This window comes from Bos javanicus, chromosome 22 (genome assembly GCF_032452875.1).
Source record: "Bos javanicus breed banteng chromosome 22, ARS-OSU_banteng_1.0, whole genome shotgun sequence".
Lineage (NCBI taxonomy): Eukaryota > Metazoa > Chordata > Mammalia > Artiodactyla > Bovidae > Bos > Bos javanicus.
The window spans coordinates 60,386,848-60,405,234 of NC_083889.1; the positions used below are offsets into that span (position 1 = coordinate 60,386,848).

Here is an 18,387-nt window from a genome sequence, read left to right on the forward strand (position 1 = left end):
GCAGACACCGGACGCCTCTCAGTTTAGGGGTGATGTGCCGTGTAGAACATAGAACCTCGGCCACACACCGCCCCCTCGACAGCAAGCACGTGAGCTGAGGAGGGGTGCTGGAACACTCCCTCCCAACGTGGAAGTCGCAGCTTTTGCCTGAAGTAATTCTCGCTACAACCGCAGTGAGCGGGGGACAGTCCATCGTTCCTTCCACATTTATCAGTGGTTCTTCTGTAAAGACAGCTTTCCTGTCCTTTCCTCCTGTTTCTGGAGCTGTTTGTGTCAGTTTGGGCTTAGATTTTCTTTTCAAGATCCACCATGTTACAACCCTTGTCTGTCATCGCCCACTGTGTCGTGCACACAAGGCATCTACACCGGCTCGGGGGGCCACTCTCAGGCCAGCTCCCCTGTGCCATGTGGACACGCGTGGCCTTGCTGCGTTCTACACGCTCCTCAGCATGTCACACACACTGTGTCATGCACACAAGGCGTCTACACCGGCTCAGGGGACCACTCTCAGGCCAGCTCCCGTGTGCCGTGTGGACGTGCGTGGCCTCGCCATGCTCTGCACACCCCTCAGCATGTCACAAGGAAAGGTGTCCGCTGCCCCGACAGGTACGCAGTGCCAACTGCAGGTCCAATCTGCATATCTAACAGCTAATGGGGAAACTCTTCTCATGTGCTCGTCTGTCATCTGTATATCCCTGTGGTGGATCTTTCTAATTGGATTGTTGGGTTTTATATATTTAACTTCGGGGAGTGCTGTCAGAGTATCTTCTATATTCTAGATCACAGCCCTTTGTTTGGTGTGTGCTTTGCAAATGTTTTCCTCCGTCTGTAGCTCCTCTTTTCATCCTCCTCACAGGGTCTTCCACAGCACCAGAGTTTTGATTCTGATGAGGTCTGCTTACAGATCTTGCTTTTGCTGGCTTTAATCTCGGGATCCAGATGTTGCTGGCACACGGCAGTCTGTAATGCAGCGGATGCTTGTGTGTGGATCTTGCATCTGGTGACCTTGCTAATGCCTTCATTCGTTTCAGGATTTTCTTTTCTTCTTTTGGGCTCCTCTGGTCATCCATGAAGATGTTCAGGTCACCTGAAAGCAGGGACCGTCTCGTTCCTTCTCTTCTGACCTACAGCCTTCGTTTTCTCTTCCTTGTCTCCCCCAGAGGCTGGTGCCTGCCTGGTGCCAGCCCCGCTGTGCCCACGCGGGGATGGACATCCAGCCTCACCTTTGTCTCTGGTGCCAGCTGAGGGTCTGGGGACTTGTCTCTGTCTCTCGTCTCACGCTCTTTAACTAGTTACGGCAGTTCTCTTCCACTCCTGATTTTCGAAGGGTTTTTATCGTGAATAGAGCTGATTTTTCTCAAATACTTCTCTGGATCAATTAATATGATCCTATGATTTTTCCCTTAGATTGTTAGATATGACATATTTCATTGATTTTCAGGCATTGACCTAGTGCACACCCAGAATAAACCCCACTTTGTATACTGTGATATCCACACACATGGTGTATAATTCTTTTCACACACTGCTGAATTCGGTTAGACACGGCTTTGGTGTCTAATTTCATGAGAGACATTGCTCTGTAGTTTTCCCTTATCTTTGGTTTGGTGACACTGCTCGTCTGACAAATACGGCCTCATGAAATGAGCTGGGAAGTTTCCCCTGAGTGTCTGTTTTCTAGAAGAGATTGTGTAGAATTGGTCGTAATTCTTCTTTGTAGAGATCTCCAGAGAAACCATTTGACCTGGAGATTTCTTCTCCTGGAGTCTTATAGTCATGAAGTCCATTTCTTCAGAGGTTATAGGACTATTCTGTGTATCAACCTCATCTGGGCTGAGTTTTAGCAGTCTGTGGTTTTCCGAGAACTGGCCGATTTCTTCTCCATCACAGGCTCTACAAGCACGAGGCGGAGTTCCTCCCTTCTGTCCCAGTGGCCGTGGTGTCCGTGGGGACACAGCCCGCGTCGCTGCTGAGGGGCTCGTGTTTTCGCTACCCCTTCATTGTCCCTGCTACAGGCTGTCGATTTCACCAATTTTCCCCCAAGAACCAGGGCTCTGTTCCAATAATTCCCTCTGGTGTTTTCCTGTCATGATTATATTTTTTGCTATCTTTTATTATTTCCTTCCTTATACTTGCTTGGGGTTTATTTTGCTGTTCTTTTCCTAATTTTTTGAGATTTTGAAACTTTTCTCATTTATGGGTTTACTGCTATACATTTCCCATTCAACTCTGCTTAGGTTGTAGCCCATATATTTTGATATGCTGGTTTCGAGTCTTTCAAATTTGCTATGGTTAGTATTATGGCCCACGATACAGACTATCTTGGTCTCAAAGGTGCTTGAAAACATTTGAATTCTGCTGTTGTTGGATTATATGCCATTTGGACCCTTTATATCCTGGCTGATTTTCCATCTGTTGCTGAGAGGAGGGTGTTAAGGACTCAGACTCCTGTTTGAGACTGCTTGCTTCTGCCCCGTCGGCTTCTGCTCCACCGAGGTGAAGCCGCCCTTCTCTGGTGCAGGCTCACCGAGGGCCGCGATGCCCTCCTGGTGGACGAACCCTGTCGTCAGGTAACGCCCCCCTTGCGTCTAGTGATTTTCTCTGCTCTGAAGCGCTGTATCTGATACTAATGGCTGCCCCATGGTTTTCCGGCTCAGTGCTTATATATCTTGCCTCAGCCTTTTCCTTTTCGTCTGGCACTGTACTTGAGTCTCTCACAGACAGTGCAGCTATGCGTGCATGTATACGTGTGTGAGAGGTCCTGCCAACCTCCAGCGTTCACTGCTTTATTTAGACCACTTACCTTTGGGATGACTACTGACAGCCAGAGCTTCAGTCTACCGTTTCGTTACATATTTTCTGTTTGTTCTCTCTGTTCCTCCTGTTTCTCTCTTCTTTCCTCCTGTGGGTTAAACATCTGATTTATTAATAGTGTGTCTGAGTTACTGCTTAATCTGACTTTCTCAGCGGCTGCGCTGTGTAATATCATAACACACGTGTAACGTACAACCTGCTGCTATTAATGCTCAACTACCCAGAGTGAGGTCTGAAAGCCTTACTTCACTTACATTCCTTCGTCCTCACTGTCTACAGTCAGCTTGGATATGCAGACTGTATATGCATATATAGATATAGATATAGATGCATTTGTCTCACATCATAACTTGTTACCTTTTATAGCAATCAAGTATGATTTCAAAAATTGCTGTGACAAAAGATAATCTTGTATTTATCTGCGTTTTTAATTTATTTTGTTCTTTCTTTCTTATTCATGTTCCCAAATTATTTCTTTTATCGTGTTCTCCGTTTCAAGAACTTACTTTGCCACTCTTTACAGGTAGGCTGGGCAGCCGCACCCTCTCCCAGCTCTCTGTGACCTGAGAATGGCATTTCCTGCTCGTTCCGGAAGGGTAGCTTGGGCGGGTGCAGCGCTCACGGTTGAGTTTTCTTTCAGGACTTGGTAACAGACCGCTCCCTTCTGGCCTCAGGGGAGACAGGGCTCCGTTACCCACCGCATCAGTGCCAGAACACCAGTCCTCCCTGCCTGCTTTCAAGGCCCGCCTCTAGTTTTCAGATCTCACGATTGTGAGGGCAGGCGTAGCTTCCCTCGGGTTTCCTCTGCAATCTGCTCAGCATCTGGAGACAGAGCCTTGACTGCACGTCTGCACCCGCCTGGGTCCTCTGAGACCCTGGGGCAGAAAGTGCTCCCCGCCGGCCGCTTGCTGGGGCTCCTCCGGCAGGGCAGGCCCCAGTGTTCCAGATGGGACGGCATCTCTGGCCTACAGGCAGCAGGGGCCCTGCTGCCTAGCGGCTCACGGATGGTCTGTGTGGGAGCAAGGACCCTCTCTCTGGTCCACAGGGCGAAGCGCTCCTCCTGGGTCAGTGCCCCTGGCTGCCCCATGGTCCTGCTGGGGCCGGATTCCCCGGTGCGCTGCTGACCCACGTGGGGTCTCACAGGAAGAAACGAGTCTCTGAGCCCCAGGGATGAAGAACACTTCTTGGGGCCACATGTCGGGGGCTACCCCCCAACCTCCAGTGTTGCTAGGGGCTCCCTCTTAACCTGGAGGAGCAGGAGCCCGCCTGGGTGGCCGTCTGCCATGAGCTTGGGCCTGAGACGTCGTCCCTGGGAGGGTGCGTGCGCACACAGGCCAGCCCGCTGCTCCTCCTCCTCTCAGTCCTCGGGGGCTCGCAACGTATCCAGGGCTCCCGGCTGCCCCTGGCGGGGAGCAGGGGAGGGGAACCTGGCCATCCCCCCCGGGGGCTCCCTCTCTGCAGGCTGCTATCTGCCTGACAGACAGCTGGGTTCATTTATTTCTGCTTCTATTAATTTTTAATCCCATTTCTGTTGATGTAATTTTTTGAATAAGAAAAATAGCAACATGATTCAAATGTCAAACTACTTATAAAAAATATACTCAGGGACGTCCCTTACCCTCCCTGTCTTCCGAGCCCATTCCCACTCCTTGCTTGTAGGTAAAAATCTTGTTAGTTTCTGATTTATCCTTCTTGAGCTTCTTTTTGAAAACTGAGGCATTTCGAACATCACTGTCGTTTTTCTCATTTCAACAGAGGCACGATTTTGGCCTCAGAATCTCAGCCAGCAGTTAATCATTCACAGCCCAGCAGCTTAAAATCTTCGTAATCTGCATGTTTCCCTTTCAAAACCCCTCAGATGCCTCTCAGATTCCATTTAAACCCACTCTCTGCTTTCTGCTCAACTCCTCCATCTGTTGAGTCACTTGCCTGCTTTCCCTCTTTAAATTCTACTGATGCAGGTTTTTTCTGACTTTCCTCACAGTTCTCATTCTTCCTTCCATGGTTAACACATCTGAGAGTCATCTAGAAGAAACGGCATTGCCTCAACTGGAGTCTGCTGTGAGACCTTCTATGTGAAGCGGGTGTGTCTTCCAGGAGGCCTCTCCTGGGGTAGGGTGGTCACAGGACAGGGTGGGAGCACCCTGGATAGCGCTACCCACCCGTGTGCTCAAGGTCACGTGCTCAAGGTCATGTGCTCACCGTGGGGGGGCGTGTTCAGGGCACCACTGATAGGACGGAAGACCTCCAAGGTGAGATTCCAGGGTCTGGAGGAGACCTGCCGCCTCACACAGTCCATGGTCCTGACAGTCCGGCTCACTACCCCCACCAGCCCCGAGCACCGGTTGCTGCGTCCCCATGGTTGAGCTCCAGGGCCCCTCCCAAGCCCCCCGACCAAGGCCTGCAACACAGCTTCTGGGTCCAGGGCTGGTGGGAACCTGACGGAAGGGGTGTCTCTAGGGTCGCAGGCAGCACCGTCCACCAGCTTCTCCAACAACCATCTTGTGTCCCCGGCACCCACAGGGATGGAGCAGTGTTCAGGCGACGCCGCGAGCTGGGAACCAACAGCCAGGTGCCGCCATGTCGTGTTCACGTAACGGGCACCTGGCGTTCTCGTCGGAGGCCGACAGCACGTGCTCAATGCTTGCCAGGTGTGGCCCTCTGAACAGGAGGCGGGATGGCCTGTGCTGCTCCTGGGAGGACAGCAGGAAGCCAGGCCCACAGGGTCCACGGGGACAGTCCTCCCAGAGGCGGGACAGGCCGGAACTCCGTACATCCCAAAGCACCTCACGTATGATGTGAGATTCTCACTCGGGTGAATAAGCCAACCTCCCTCTGCTTGAGCTGAGAAGCCAGAACCCTGTGACTCTGAGACCTCCGAGACCCCTGCAGACACTCGGGTTTACTCAGAACGGCTCTGGGTAAGATGCCCCCTGGAGCCCCAGTGTCCCTGCAGACCACACAGCCCCAAGTGACCCTCGGACAGCACCGGCCCGCTGCCTGCTGTGGGAGCGGAGCCCGCCTGGCCCCACGTCCTGTCTGGAGGTAGGCCTGAGCTGCTGCTGACAGAGGTGGGGCAGCCTGCTCTCTGCAGGGACCTGCGCGGGGCCTGCCGTCCACAGACGGCCCTTCCCGCCCCCTCTCTGCTCTGGGTCCTGCAGGGCTGGTGCCGTGACGTGTAAGAACAGTGTCCTAACCTGGCACTCAGCAGGGCAAATCGACCACGTTGGGGCAGAAGCCAGGGCAAGGGCCGGGGGACGGAGCTGGGCCAGGAGAAGGGAGAGGGAAGAACACACCAGGCCCGAGCAGGTGATGTCCAGGGCTGGGCGAGGAGGCACAGGGCAGACAAGGCCGTGAGAACCGTGGACGGGGACAGGGGGCTGGCCACCAGGCCAGGAGACCATCAGGGCCAACGCCCCTCCTGTGGGTGACAGATGAGGACGCAGGAAGCAGAGGAGGAGTAGGTTCCACCACCAGGACACGCGGGGCTGGATGGGGCAAGGGGACCCAGAGGCCGGGAGAGGAACGAGCAGGGAGACCTGGGCCTTTCCCGAGGGGGCATGCTCACAGGAGACTGTCCGTGCGGGATGCGGGCCCTTCACACAGGGCTGCTGCAGCAGCCTCACACGCCTCCCACACTTGCCACCACGTGCCACACAGGCCGAGCCGTCCTGCAGAGTGACCGGTGAGGACACAGGGGTCACGAAGTCCGCTCCCCAGAGCCAGGGCCGCGTTCCGCAGCTCCCCGGTTTCTCCTGCCCGACACCGCCGAGCACACAGCGGGTCAGACGGTGTCCTCAGGGCAAGAGCCTGACCTTCGTGCCACCCACACCAGCTCCCAGCTACTGGGAGTCCAGGAGGACCAGCTGTGGTTCCAATGCCCCTAAACAGGTTTCCACCATCAGTACCTAAGCTAAGAGGAGATGGAAGAAAAAAAGAGGAGCTTGACACAGCCAGTCCCTGAAGCCCTGTGCACAGAAGCTGAGAATGTCAAGGTCTGAGCCTTCAACAAACGAGGCCCAGTTTAAATAAAAACACAACAGCGATAGCCTCCGTTACAGAAACAGAGCTGTCCCCAGAAAAGGTGCCCGGCCCGCACCAGCCCCTCCGCCTCCCCCAGCCCCAGCTCCTGCTGTGCGGAGGACTGGTGTCTACGCATCTCCACGGGTCTCCTGGACACTTTCAGTAACTGCCCACGACTGGGCAGGCACACCCCACTTAGAAGAAGGGCCCCTCAGCACAAGTAGGGAGTCTGGACGTGACCAAAGACATGGGGCAGGGGGACGGGATGCTGAGGACGCAGCAGAGGAGGGTGGCCCGCTGCCTGCACCCCTCGCACGCTGGTGTCCCCGACACCGAGGGTACCGGAGGGCAGCCATGGAGCAGGCAGCGCCCTCCTGCCCCACGGCCTGGCTCCACGGAACAGGCTGCAGTCAAGCCCACGAGACACCGCCAGCCTCGAAGCTGCAAACCGTGACGGAGCCTCCAGGATGCACGGGGACGGCAGGCAGGGGGCCTGGCCCTGGGCTCGGGCGTAGGGAGAGCCACACGCTCACCGCCCCCTGCCCCCGCCACGCCCTCAGGTGTTCTCTGAGCCCCCAGACAGTGAGCAAGTCACAACTGGCTTTTCGAGGGTCTCTGCGGGCCTGGAAGGGGCGGGTGCTATGTCTCCGCATCTCATTCACTTCAGAGGCCCACCCTCAGGAGAGCAGGACAGGCCGCTGATCGCCGGCCCCAGGAGAATCAGCAACCACAGGAGGCTACTGGACGCAAGGCCTCCTCCCAGAGCAGACCGCGGGGGCGGGTTCCCTGGACCCGCGGGACCCACCTGCCTCTCCAGGCGCCCCAGCTGCTCCTTGTAGAAGGCGTCGCGGCATCTCAGCTCTTCCTCCTGGCTCTCCAGCTCCCTGGCCTGTGGGGAGAGCAGAACCCAGTCAGCTGTCGGCGACTTAGGAGCCGAAGCCCACACCATGCCAGGCCACCACCTGCCATCCAGGGAGGACCCTGGGGCACCAACATGGGCAAGTATGTTCCCAGCACCGGCCAGGTGCCCACAGGCTCCACAGACAGGAGGGTGACCAGACCCCATGACAACGCAGAGACAGAGGGGCTTCAGCGCGACCCAAAGCTCAAAGCCACGGGGCGGTGTGGGTGGGCAGGAATCATGTCTGGGCAGATGGGACCCCCGGGCTCACGGGATGGAAGCACTGCACACACATGCCACCAAATCACGCCCAATGTCCTCCTCCTGCTGAGCAAAACCCCTGCGTCTGGGGCCAGGGATCTGAAGGGAGCAGCATGGGAACCCAGCGTCCTAGGTCTGGGGGGGGCAGCTGCCCTCAGCCTCCTGAGGGAGCAAAGAGAATGGCTGGTGCACACGCCGAGGGCCTCCCAGGGTCACGGCAGGCTGAGGCCACGCTACCCGGCCAGCCCCTCCTCTCCCTCACCCAGCCGGGGGGCCCTCAACAGCCCCCAACCCCCGGCAGGCCTTGGCACAGGGACGCCACATTGGGCAGGGCAGGCACTTGCGTCCTGCTCCTCGCGGGGAGGCTGTGTCCCCAGTTCCCTTGGGCCCTCCCGGGTCAGGGACTCCAGCCCACCTCTGCCTGAGAACAGCGAGGGCTGGCCTGGCGCAGGGGCTGCAGAAAGAGCAGACGACGGCACCCGGACCAGCGGCCACACAGGGACCCGGGCTTGGGGGACACACGACAGAGTCCACAGCGGGCTCGCGGCGGCCCCAGGTCAGAGAGGAATGTGGACAGTGCTATGTGACAAGCAGGCCTGAGAAGCAGCCAGGCCGGGGAGGGGCGGGGTCCCCCGGGAAGGGGTGGGGGTGTGCGGAAGGTGCTGGCCTCATGAGGCTCAGATCCCAGTGGACAGAAAACAGACAGCTGCAGCGGCCAGGGGCTCGCAGGGGAGTGGCCATCTTCTCCCTAAGGACGCCTCCCAACCGTCTTTTGGGCAAAGCACTGAATAAAACACGCTCTGCCCAACATGGAAGTAAAACGTCCCCACTGTGCAGGCCTGCTCACAGGCCGTGGTCCGGAAGGGGCAGGGAAGGGCGGGGACGGCGCGCGATGAGGTCGCGGGGCAGGGGAGGGCGCTGAGCGCGCCTCTCTGCTCCAAACACGCGGAGGGGACAACCACAGGGCCAGGCCGCGCGCACAGCCAAGACGCGAACACCCGACAGCAGACGGGCAGGCAGGCTGGGGAGGCTGAAGCCACAGGCCTGGGCAGGGCTGGGCGGAGGCCAGCTTTGGCCCCAGAGCCCAGGGCTCCCGCGGAACAAGCAGCTGCGGTGCAAATCCTGAGGATCCTGTCAGGCCATGGTTCTCAGTCTGCTTGAACTTGCCTTCAGCCCAGACGCCCAGGCTCCAGGCCCTGGAACACCAGACCATGGCTGGGCAGTGCGGGACGGGCCTGTACCGGGGCAGGTGTAGGCCACCACGAACATGCTCAGCAATGAGACGAGGAAACAGAGAAACAAAGAAAGGCCACAATCAAACCTTCGGCTCAAACAAGCCTGCAAACCAAACTCCAAACGTGCAAGGAAGTGTAAGCTCAGAAAGGCTGTCAGCAAACCAGGAGGCACTGCAGATTCACGTGATGGGACACTGTGATACGGGACTTCTAAAAACTTTTTATTATGTAAAAATGTGTTCACTTCAGTTCAGTTCAGTCGCTTAGTCGTGTCCAACTCTTTGCAACCCCATGAATCGCAGCATGCCAGGCCTCCCTGTCCATCACCAACTCCCAGAGTTCACTCAAATTCACGTCCATCGAGTCGGTGATGCCATCCAGCCATCTCATCCTCTGTCGTCCCCTTCTCCTCCTGCCCCCAATCCCTCCCAGCATCAGAGTCTTTTCCAGTGAGTCAACTCTTTGCAAGGGAACATTTCATGCAAACATGGGCTCAATAAAGGACAGAAATGGTATGGACCTAACAGAAGCAGAAGATATTAAGAAGAGGTGGCAAGAATACACAGAAGAACTGTACAAAAAAGATCTTCAAGACCCAGATAATCACAATGGTGTGATAACTCACCTAGAGCCACACATCCTGGAATGTGAAGTCAAGTGGGCCTTAGAAAGCATCACTACGAACAAAGCTAGTGGAGGTGATGGAATTCCAGTTGAGCTATTTCAAATCCTGAAAGATGATGCTGTAAAAGTGCTGCACTCAATATGCCAGCAAATTTGGAAAACTCAGCAGTGGCCACAGGACTGGAAAAGGTCAGTTTTCACTCCAATCCCAAAGAAAGGCAACGCCAAAGAATGCTCAAACTACCGCACCACTGTACTCATCTCACATGCTAGTAAAATAATGCTCAAAAATGTGTTACTGTATTAAAATAATATTAAATAAACCCAGATATCACAATAATATTACAATATACTGAATACTATAAGTGTATAATACTTTTAAAAGCCGGTCGTCACTGAGCATCGGATGGTAAACGAGGGGAGATCCTGCTCTGTCTCTGGCACCCACCCTCTGTTCCCCAGGCCCTACAGCAGGCCACCCCACATGCACACACTTCAGTATTTCTCTAACAAATAAGGACTTCTATTTTTCTAAACAGAACCAGCAGCACTGCATACCAAAAAAAAAAACAAAAAAAAAACAATGGATTACTTAACATTATCAAATATTCACCCAGTGTTCAAATTTCCAGTTGATAAAGGAATTTAAACATGTAAGTTTAAGCTGCTTAAAAAGGTAAATGAACTTCTCATAAAAAAGAATAAATTATGAAACAGGCAAGTCCCCCCACACGCAAATATTATAAATTAAAATTCCTTCAAAACAAGGAGTCAAATGCCTAAGACAAGCCCCAAGCTGAAGGCAGTAGAGGAAACGGGGGCTCAGCACAGAGACGAGGGCCCCAGGATGCCGTGACAGGGGCGCTGGAAGACTTGGGGGAGAGCGCAGAGCTGACCCCAGGGCCCCGTGTCTGCTCAGGATGTGGGTGCTGGGGGGCAGCAGAGGAGGAGGGGACGGGGGGATCTAAGGAAATGGGGGGGCAGGCGTGGTGGCTGGAGGAGAGGAAGGCAGGAGAGGGCAGAAGAGAAGAGCTCACACAAGGTTGCAGGAATCGGGCATTGCGGCCTCTGAGAGGGTCCTCAGGGTCCCGAGGCCCTTCGCTCAGCCTTGGAGTGACCCCCAAACCCTGACACGTAGCGGCGGCCGGACGAGAGGCAGCAGGCTCCAGGGAGGCCGAGGTCGTGGTCCCGGTCCAGAACCCTCAACTCACCCACAGACTTGGAGCCCACCCACCTGGGGTCATGAGCTGCCTTCTGGGGACAGCCCCACAGTGCGGAGCTGAGAAGCCTCGGCCCAGCAGCCTGGTGGGCTCAGAACAGGACTGTGGCCGTGAGAGGCCAGGGCAGGGGCCGAGTTGTGACCAGTGCAGCCCCATGGCCACTGCGCAGTCACACGTGGTCACTGCTTAAAACCACTCAACGTGTGACTTGTTATCTGTCAATAATTAATATAAAACGCAAACCAAATAATCTTACCCTTAACAAAAAAAATTCCACTTTGGATAAAAGAAAAGAAAAAGGAAACCCTACTATACGCCACGTATCAGAGACCCAGCCCCACACCGAGGCTCTCCCGGAACAAGAGGAAACCCTTCACTGGTATAAACGCGTCGTGCAGGGCCCGCTGTTGTGATTTGTTTACGCAGAAGGCTCAGCATTCAGTCAAAAATTTAAACACACAAACAACACAATAAAGATGTACCGCAAGAGGAAACACTCAGCAAAGCCAGCTGCAACAATGGTCCGGATGCTGAAGTTAACACAGAGGAACTTTAAAATAACCATGATTAACATGCCAGAGAATCCAGCAGGAAAGGGTGGGCACCACAGGGGAAGCGGTGGAGACGTCCCACGGGGAGGCGGGCGCCCGCCTCACCCTCTTGCCGAGGCCACTGGCCTCTGCTGGCCTCAAGACCCTGTCTCTGACCGAGGCCTCTGACCGTCTGGCATGACGTGCCTGAGTGTACATGCCCTGAGGTCTCCCCAAGCACCGCCTGACCCGGCGTGTGGCCTCCAGCTTCTCAGGAAAATGTCAGCAACTTTTCAAAGCCTTCTACGTCCCTCCTTTCTCTAGCTTTTCTTCCCGAGCGTTTGGGTTACCCTACTGTTTGCACCGAACTGTCCCCCACCTGTGAGGCAGCCACTGTGTTCAACAGCAGGCTCTGAAGGTTCACAGCAAATGCCCCCGGGGGGAAGGCCGCTTCCACTGGGCAACCTAAGTAACGGCCAACAAGGCTGGCCTTATGAGTGGGGTCCTCCAGGAAACCCCAGGCAGGAAAAAGGGTGCTGCCCTCAGGGATGGGGCTCTGAAGGACTCCAGTCCTTTCCCAGCCCCTTTTGGGCTTCCCTAGTGGCTCAGATAGTAGAGAACTTGCCTGCAATGCAGGAAACCTGGGTTCAATCCCTGGGTCGGATAGATCCCCCAGAGAAGGGAACGGCTACCCACTCCAGAATTCCTGCCTGGAGAATCCCATGGACAGAGCAGTCTGGCGGGCTAGAGTCCACGCGGTCAGAAAGACTTGGACACGACGGAGGGCCTCACACACACACACAGCCCTCTTCTGCCCAGGCTGCTGGGTTTCACCATGAATGTGTGTGCTGGTTTTCAAGGTCCCTGCTTAGGTGGGGACAGAAGGATGGGAATAGCACATTTTGAAATGCCACAAGCCTTGCTGTCCTTACTGCAACTCACCATTTTTTCCTGAACGAACGCTTCTGGATGGCTACAAGCCTTTGGTCAATTTTCAGTTCTGAAAAAAATAGGCTCTGAGCATCTTCATTGCTTTTACGGAAGAGAGGGTCTTCAGAGGCCCCTCCTCCACCATCACTGACACCACCCGAACTATAGAACAACCAAAGGGAAATGCGAGAGATCGTGGTTCACTAGCAGACTGTGGACAGAGCAAAGAACCATGAACATGGAGATAAGTCATTAGAAATTATTCAGACTGAAACACAAACAGACAAAGCATGAAAAACAGAATGAAGCGGGGCCCCTGAGGTCTTCAGGACAGTATCACGCGGCAGAGCACATGTTTGCCGAAGTCCCAGGAGGGGAAGAGAAAGACGGTCAAAAATGAAGATAAGGGCCAAGAATTTCCCAAAATTAATTAAATGCCACATATAGATCTGAGAAGCTCAGAAAAATCCCAGGCAGGGCGCTTCTGTGAAGTTCTTAAATAATTCCTGAAGTAACTCAACATTTTTTGAGCATAGATTGTCACAGTCTTTTTTAAAAAAGTAATTTTGAGGATAACTACTAAAAATGTAACCAAAAAAGGCACAAATAAAAAGTCAGTAGAGAAGATAAAACGAAATTCTAAAATATACTGATTCATCTCCACCATCTCCCTCAAAAAAGTCTACAAGAAAGTAGCAACCGAGGAACAAAGGGCAGATGAGACAAACAAGGCGAGTACCAAACGGAGGATTTTAAAGGCACTCACACCACGGATCACACTAAACACACTTACCCGTTAGCTTGCTACTGCTATTGCAAGAACTTACCAGAAACTCAGTCGCTTAAAACAATACAGATTGACTCTCGTACAGTGCTGGAGGGCAGAGGTTCGGGGGTCTCACTCGGCTGAAACTGTGGCGTCAGCAGGGCTGCTTCCTCTTGGCAGCACCGAGAGGACTGCTCCTCACCTTCCCCGGTGCCCAGCGGTCGCCTCCGCCGAGAGGACTGCTCCTCACCTTCCCCGGTGCCCAGCGGCCGCCTCTGCTTCTTGGCTCCTGGTCTCATGGTGCCCAGACCTCTGAGATATCAGCACGCCTCCTCCTCTGCCTCTCCTGTTCCCTCTTTCCTGATGAGGACACTGGGCTCCCCGGGGTAATACAGGGTCCTCTCCCCGTCACATACTCTTAAGTCAGTCACATCGCAGAGCCCATTCACCAGGCGAGAGGCCATCATCACAGGCCTGGGGGTCAGGGCACAGACATCTGTGCGGGTCACTATGCTGCTCACCACACACCCCCACGCAAAGGCGGAACTCCAGCTAGATGTTACTCATAAAAATGATGCAAAAAGGTTTTTAGAAATGGGAAAAGGATACAGAGGGCAGACTAAGTATAAGGAAGTTGGTGAAGCTCTATTAATATCAGATAAAGGAGAATTCAATACAAAAGACATTACCAGACATAATATAAAGAAGGCAAGTTCACAGTAATAAAAGAGACAGTTAGTCAAGAAGAGATAACAATTATAAATGTGTACAGACCTAATAGTTTTTTCCAGTAGTCACGTATGGATGTGAGAGTTGGACCATAAAGAAGGCTGAGCACCGAAGGATGGAGAAGACTCTTGAGAGTCCCTTGGACTGCAAGGAGATCAAACCAGTCAATCCTAAAGGTAATCAATCCTGAATATTCATTGGAAGGACTGATGCTGAAGCTGAAAATCTAATACTTTGGAGTCAGAAGAACTGACTCCTTGGAAAAGACCCTGATGCTGGGAAAGATTGAAGGCAGCAGGAGAAAGGGATGACAGAGGATGAGATGGTTGGATGGCATCACCAACTCGATGGACGAGTGTGAGCAGACTCCAGGAGTTGGTGATGGACAGGGAGGCCTGACGTGCTGTAGTCCATGGGGTCGCAAAGAGTCAGACACGACTGAGCCACTGAACAGCAACAATGCACCTAATAACAGAAACCCCAAACACATAAAACAGATCTGACAGACCAAAGAACATGGACAAACCCACAGTCACAGTCAGAGACCAGTGTCTCTGAAAACACTGACAGAACTGAACCAGGAGCTGCAGGGCAGACAGGCTCCACGGCGGCAGAGTGAGAGGAGAACCAGCCCAGGAATCGCAGGCTGGCTCCCCCGTGCGACCCCGCATCTGACCCACTGCCCCGCGCCCCCCGCCCCCACTGCCTCTCAGCAGCACCCAGACACGGGGCAGAAGGTACAACTTCAGTTACAACAGAAACAGGGATCAGAGGTAACTCCTCAGCGACAAGGCTGAGGCAGCAAAAAGCTATAAAAAATATAAAAAGTCAACAGACAGCAACTCAAGTGCTTCTTCAATTCATCCAATCATCTGGTGAGGAGGGAGCAAGTAAACCCATTTAACAGACAACCAAACCGAGGCACAAAGTGATTAAGTCCCCCAGAGCCACCCAGTGAGGACGCGCAGAGATGAGATGCCGCCGTCACGGACTCTCCCCTGGCCCCCAGGACCACACCAGGGAAAGAAGCCTCCCAGGCAACAGGCTGCAGGCTTGGCCCGGGGAGCAGGAAGGTGGGGGGAGGCCAGATGTGCTGACTGGAGCAAGCCCAGAGCTCTGAGGAGGAACCTGATATGATCTGACTGATTCATGCTTTAAACCCAGCTCATAGAAGCCGACCTGGAAGGCTGCTGCCCAGGAGGACGGCCTGACCCCGTCTCATCGGGCGCACAGCATCTGCAGCGGCTGTGAGAGCTGCCTCTGCACAAGGGCAGCCCGGAGCCTCACAGAGGAAACCCTGCAGGCTTCAGCTGCGCACATCTCACGAAGAAGTGTGGGAGAACAACTCCGCCCACTCGCCCAGGGGCAGCAGCAGGGCAGCACTGGAGAGACGGGGCGGGAGGGGGCCACCCGCTACTCCTCAGGTTGCAGCGCCCAGAGCTCAGAGACCGGCTCACATAGCCTTTGCCTGGGCCGGGGCCCTCGTATGGAACCAGGCCGTGGACCGAGGACACAGGCGCCGGGCAGAGCTGGCCGCTGGGCGAGGGGCCCACCCCTCTGCCCAGCCCTGTGGAGGCTCCCCGAGCACCCACCTGCTGGACGTGAGCCAACAGGTCCTCAGAGGAAAGAGGCGGGGACGAAGCCCCGGATGTACTGGATGGGCAGCAGGGCCCTGGTCACACCCCAAGCCTGTGCCTGTCCCGAGGCCCTGGAGAGACACGGGCTCTGGGCAGCGCCGTCCCCACACCGTTGGCCCCATGATGGGCGCGACCACAGAGTGTGGGAAATTGGAGGAGCAACCCCGGCGCTGGCGGCCCCCTGCTGCTCCGCAGGGCCTGGGTCAGAGAGCCACAACAGGCCAGGCCTCGGTCACTCGAGGCTGCCGCTGCTTGGAGCTGCCCAAAGCAAACACACTGACACCCGTCTCAAGAGGTGCAGACCTTCCACCCACAGGAGGGATCACCAACCCGGACCGACAGGAGGCGCGCTGTCCCAATGGGGGCAGATCCAGCCACAGCACCTGCAGCGTGCACCCCCACCCCCACGGGAGCTCCCTGCTCCCTCCCAGCCCTATGCACGGGCTGTCACCCTGCTGAGAGCCGACTCTGTGTGGGCGTGTGCACATGTGTGTGTGTGAGTTGTGGACACTGCCGCTTCCCCTCACTCCCCGGCCCCCGACGCAGGGACTACCCTGGGCCCCAGGGAGCACTCCTGAGGGCGGAGTCTGCGAGCTGCTCCACCCACAGGGATGACCCGGAAGCCAGAGATCCAGCACACAGACTGGCCAGCCGGGCCTGCCCCGTGTGGCCCGTCCTCTTCTCCCTGGCCTGCAGCAGTTGGGGTCACCTGGTCCCACACCAGACCCCCGCCAGGTCAGGCCGCCAGTGCGGGTCACTTGCGTCCTGTTCCTGGGGACCCAGGAAGCAGAGGGAACTGACCAGCGCCCCGCTGGGGACGGGGCACCTCCAGGAGCCCAAGGTCTGCGGTCATCCTGCCCACCTGCCCCTCAGAGGGGTGGCGGGGGGAGGCCTGACGCAAAAGGGGTGGGCGGGGCCTCAGCGATGGGATGGGGGGCATTTTAGGCAGGGACACGGACACTCAGGAACGCCCCCCTGAAGGCCCGTCTCTGCTGGAGCTGGAAGCTGGCGGCAAAGAGGAGGAAGAGCCCGTGGCCAAAGTCCAGCTCACCGGAGAGGCAAGGAGGCAGGCCCGGGGCGTGGCCCTGATGGACCTCTCTGAGCAGAGGCTGCAGGTGGGGAGGACGCGTCTTCCGGGGGCTGCGAGGGACAGCGAGCGTCCGGCGCGGCCTCCAGGTGGGTGGGGCAGAGGGTCCTGGGAGGGTCGGAGGCAGAGGCTCAGCTCACAGGGGAGTAATCACGGGGCCTGGCTGAAGCTGCCCACAGGCCTTTCTGGGCAGGACTCCAGGAGCGGGCAGAGGGCCCTGCCAGCCCCACCCGCTACGAGAGCCCCCGGCATCCAGGACACAGGGCACCCACAGCCCACGCGCTGGAACTACTCCTCGGGGAGCGGCACCCTGACAAGCTGTGCATGAGATGGAAGAGACCCCTCAGAAGGGCCCAGGTCGGGAGCAGAAACTCTGCCAGGCAACAAGAACAGAGGCTGCTCCACACGAATGACCCTCGGGAATCTCGCCTTAAAGCCATCAGGTGTGATTCAGCACATTAATGGAATAAAGGGGAAAAACATACGGGCATGAACAGATTCAGAAAAGCAACTCCAGACGCACTCATGGAGGAACTGCAACTCAGCCGAGAAACGTGACAGAGAGCGCCCAGAAAACCTGCCCTCACACCAGACTCGATGGTGAGACGCTGGGCATCCGTCCACGCCCACAGCCAAGAGAATGCTATCCAGACAATGACGACAACCATTTTTATTCTCAATTGTACTGGAGGTCCAGCCAGTACAACAAGGCAAGAAAGCAAATGAAAATTTTTAAAATTCCCATCCTGGAACTTGAAAGGAAAAAGTAAAACTACCATGACACTCAGATGACATGACTATACGCAGGAAAACCTAAGGAAACTACACTACAGCAGAGAAACCAACAATAATACAGTAATAAGTGAGTTTATCAAAGCCACAGGGTGCAAGGCCAATACACAAGAATTAGTCGTATTTCTATATGTTAGTGACACATTTAAAAAATAAACGAAATGAAAAGCAATACCATTTTCATTAGCATCCAAAAATATAAAATACCCAGTAATTTTTTAATATAAATCTAACAAAAAAGATCTGATATTACTGCACAGAAATCTATGACACGTTTCTGAGGAGGCCTAGACACAGAGACAGGGTGAGAGAGACAGGAAGAGAGGGGAGAGAGACTGAAGACTCGAGAATGTTCTGACTGCAGCCCTCTCCAGATTAATCCACAGAGGTTAACCTGACAAACCGATTCTAACATTGATACAGAAATGCATGGAACCTAGAAAAGCCAAGTAACCTTGGAAACAACAAAGCTGGAAGACTAATACACAAGATGAGCAGACCTACCATACAGCTACAACAATAAGGAGCCCTACTGACCCAAGAAAAGAAAGTGACTGAACTGAACAGAGTCCAGAAACAGCCGTGGCACAGCCAACTGCGGAACGACAGAGGTCCTCCCACAATCCAAGAGGGAAGAACAAGCTTTCGAATAAAGGTATATCCCTACCTGTACCTTTTACAAACTTTAGTTCAGCTAGATTAGAGACCTAATGAGAAAGATGTTTAAAAGTTGAAACGCAGCATCAGTAGAATCCCTATCAAAATCCAAGCTGCCTTTTTTTTCTGTAGAAACATAAAAATATGCCCTAAAATTCACATAGAATCTCAAGGAATCCCA

The 18,387-nt window shown here is 54.8% G+C and overlaps 1 protein-coding gene across 2 annotated transcripts in view; it reads right to left on the reverse strand.

Annotated features, from left to right (window-relative positions):
• The window catches only part of CHCHD6 (coiled-coil-helix-coiled-coil-helix domain containing 6), a 100,244-nt gene that overhangs the window by 16,189 nt on the left and 65,668 nt on the right, over positions 1–18,387 (reverse strand). For both annotated transcript variants that reach the window (XM_061397318.1, XM_061397316.1), the window contains exon 5: positions 7,643–7,726. In XM_061397318.1, coding sequence (XP_061253302.1) covers positions 7,643–7,726 — 84 coding nt within the window. The remainder of the gene's footprint in view (positions 1–7,642; positions 7,727–18,387) is intronic.